General features: G+C 37.6%; 1 protein-coding gene across 1 annotated transcript in view; it reads left to right on the top strand.

The window, feature by feature from the left end:
• The window catches only part of LOC109847242 (heavy metal-associated isoprenylated plant protein 32-like), a 5051-nt gene continuing 3900 nt past the window's right edge, over positions 969 to 2119 (top strand). The window contains 3 exon segments of the mRNA XM_020416478.1: positions 969 to 1307; positions 1587 to 1662; positions 1817 to 2119. The exon segment at positions 1817 to 2119 is cut by the window's right edge and continues 5 nt beyond it. Coding sequence (XP_020272067.1) covers positions 1269 to 1307; positions 1587 to 1662; positions 1817 to 2119 — 418 coding nt within the window. The 5' untranslated portion in view covers positions 969 to 1268.

Raw genomic sequence — 2119 nt, 5'->3', positions numbered from 1 at the left:
ATCAAGCTGACCGTAGTTCTATAATTGTTCTCCATGTAGTCTCCACCTCACCCCATCACTACCCCGAAGGGCCATGCCCTCTTGGGCAAATCAACACGGGCTGATATGAACCCATGCCTGTTCAAACTGGTTCAGTTGAACCACCTCATATTTATAAGTTTTCTATATATATTATACACATATGTTAGTAAACATAAGTGACTTATAGCTCAACGGTACTAGTGTTGCTATGTTCTAAGAGGTCACAGGTTCGAAACTCCCAAAACTTTCTTAGTTTGCTATTACCAACCAAGTTCTCTACTTTATTTTCTTTCTTTTTTTACCTCCACCTTATTTTTTGCTTCTTTTTCTTTCAATGTATCCATTTATGAAGATAAGCCAAATAATTGTTTTTATATATCTACTTTTCTCCTATTTTCTTTATTTTTGCTTCTCTAAAAATAGTTTTTTGCTTTCTTACTAATTTTTTTTTTACGTCTCCAATAGTAGTACTTGAAAAAATAAAATTTGAACAACCACATGATAGGGCGTGGATCCGCCACTGCATACCATAGTTATGTTTTGTCAGAAAATGACGAGGAATCTAATTAATTTCAAACAACTAATATTATTCGATAGACTTGTAAGGGGTCATATACAATTTGGAGATAGTATTCTGTTAACCAAAACGTGAAGGACTAGCTGCAACAAGAAACCCAAAAGTGAAAAATGCCTTCGAAACTAAAGTATAGTTGCGTTGTGTTTCACGATACTCGTGCATTTTAAAGCCAAAAACAAGGACAGATGGCAAGTTAATCAAGGGTTTATGAGGGCGTTAGTGCAAATAGTTGCACTTATGACGGGACAGAACTCAAGCGTGAAAATTCTAGTATTTAGTTAAGTAATGAAAATTCAATAAGGGGGAGGTGAAAATCAAAAAAAAAAAAAGCAAAATAATGTATAAATAAAGGGTGCTTAAAGAGGGAGAGGTTAGGAGCTGGGTTTTTTGGCCTTTTTTAGAACCGTCTCTTTACTTGCTCCCTTCTTCTTCTCTTCCTTCTACAAAGCCTAAAGAAAGGGAAGAAGAAACTCTCTCTCTCTCTAGGGAAGAAAGAAAGCAGAGAACTTTACCCTTGGTTGTTTTACTTGCTTGGGATTGCTTTTTCTTTGTTCTTTCTTTCTTCTTCTTCTTCTTCACTTCTTTAGCCTCTTAGTCTTCTGAAGCACTCTGTTCATCTTACTTCTTCTGAGACCCATTTCACTTCTTCTTCCTCTTCTCAGCTGAAGGTATGAGTAAACAAGAGGATCTCAATTTCCTCAAGATACAGGTACTTTTATCCTTTTGTCCCTATGTTTTCCTCTTCCTTCTTATTTTTTTTCCCTTTTTTTTGTATGACGTCAAATTTCCTCTTTCATTCTATCACATTTTGCTTTTGGCCATGTTTTCTGTTCTACAGGTAATGTTTACATAGTTGTTATGCCGTTCCCCACCAAAAAGATGCATTTTTTCCATTCTTTTTTCTTCTTGGCTGTAAATTTCTCCCGTTTTTTTAGCCTTTTTCTTATACGTTTCCTGTTGGGTTTTCCTCTCTTACCTCCATTTGCAGAGCTGTGTACTTAAAGTTAACATTCACTGTGAAGGATGCAAGCAGAAGGTGAAGAAACTGCTTCACAAAATTGAAGGTATGTGTAGCTAATAATTCTGTTACCTCCTACACTTGGCTTCCTTTTTTTGGGGTATAAAGTTAGAAATTTTAGGCTTTTTCTTCTTCAACATGCAACTGATGAAATATCTGCTTATGAGTTCTTAATTTTGTTGTACGATTGATAATTTCAGGGGTTTATACGACCAGTATAGATTCAGAACAGGGGAAGGTGACTGTTACAGGCAATGTGGATCCTGCTACCCTCATCAAAAAGCTTGCCAAGTCTGGCAAACACGCAGAGATCCTGGCTCCTAAAGGGCCCAACAACAACAACAACAACAACCAGTTCCAAAATCAAAAGCAGCAGCAAGCAGCTGCCAAAGGTGGAAAAGGGCAACAACAGAAGGATAACAATGGGAAGCCCCAAAGTCAAAAGGGAGGCGGAGGCGGAGGTGGAGGTGGAGGGAAGGAACAGAAGGGACAGTTACCTTCAC

This window comes from Asparagus officinalis, chromosome 7, assembly GCF_001876935.1.
Source record: "Asparagus officinalis chromosome 7, Aspof.V1, whole genome shotgun sequence".
NCBI classification, from domain to species: Eukaryota; Viridiplantae; Streptophyta; class Magnoliopsida; order Asparagales; family Asparagaceae; genus Asparagus; species Asparagus officinalis.
This window is presented reverse-complemented; position numbering and strand designations above follow the sequence as displayed.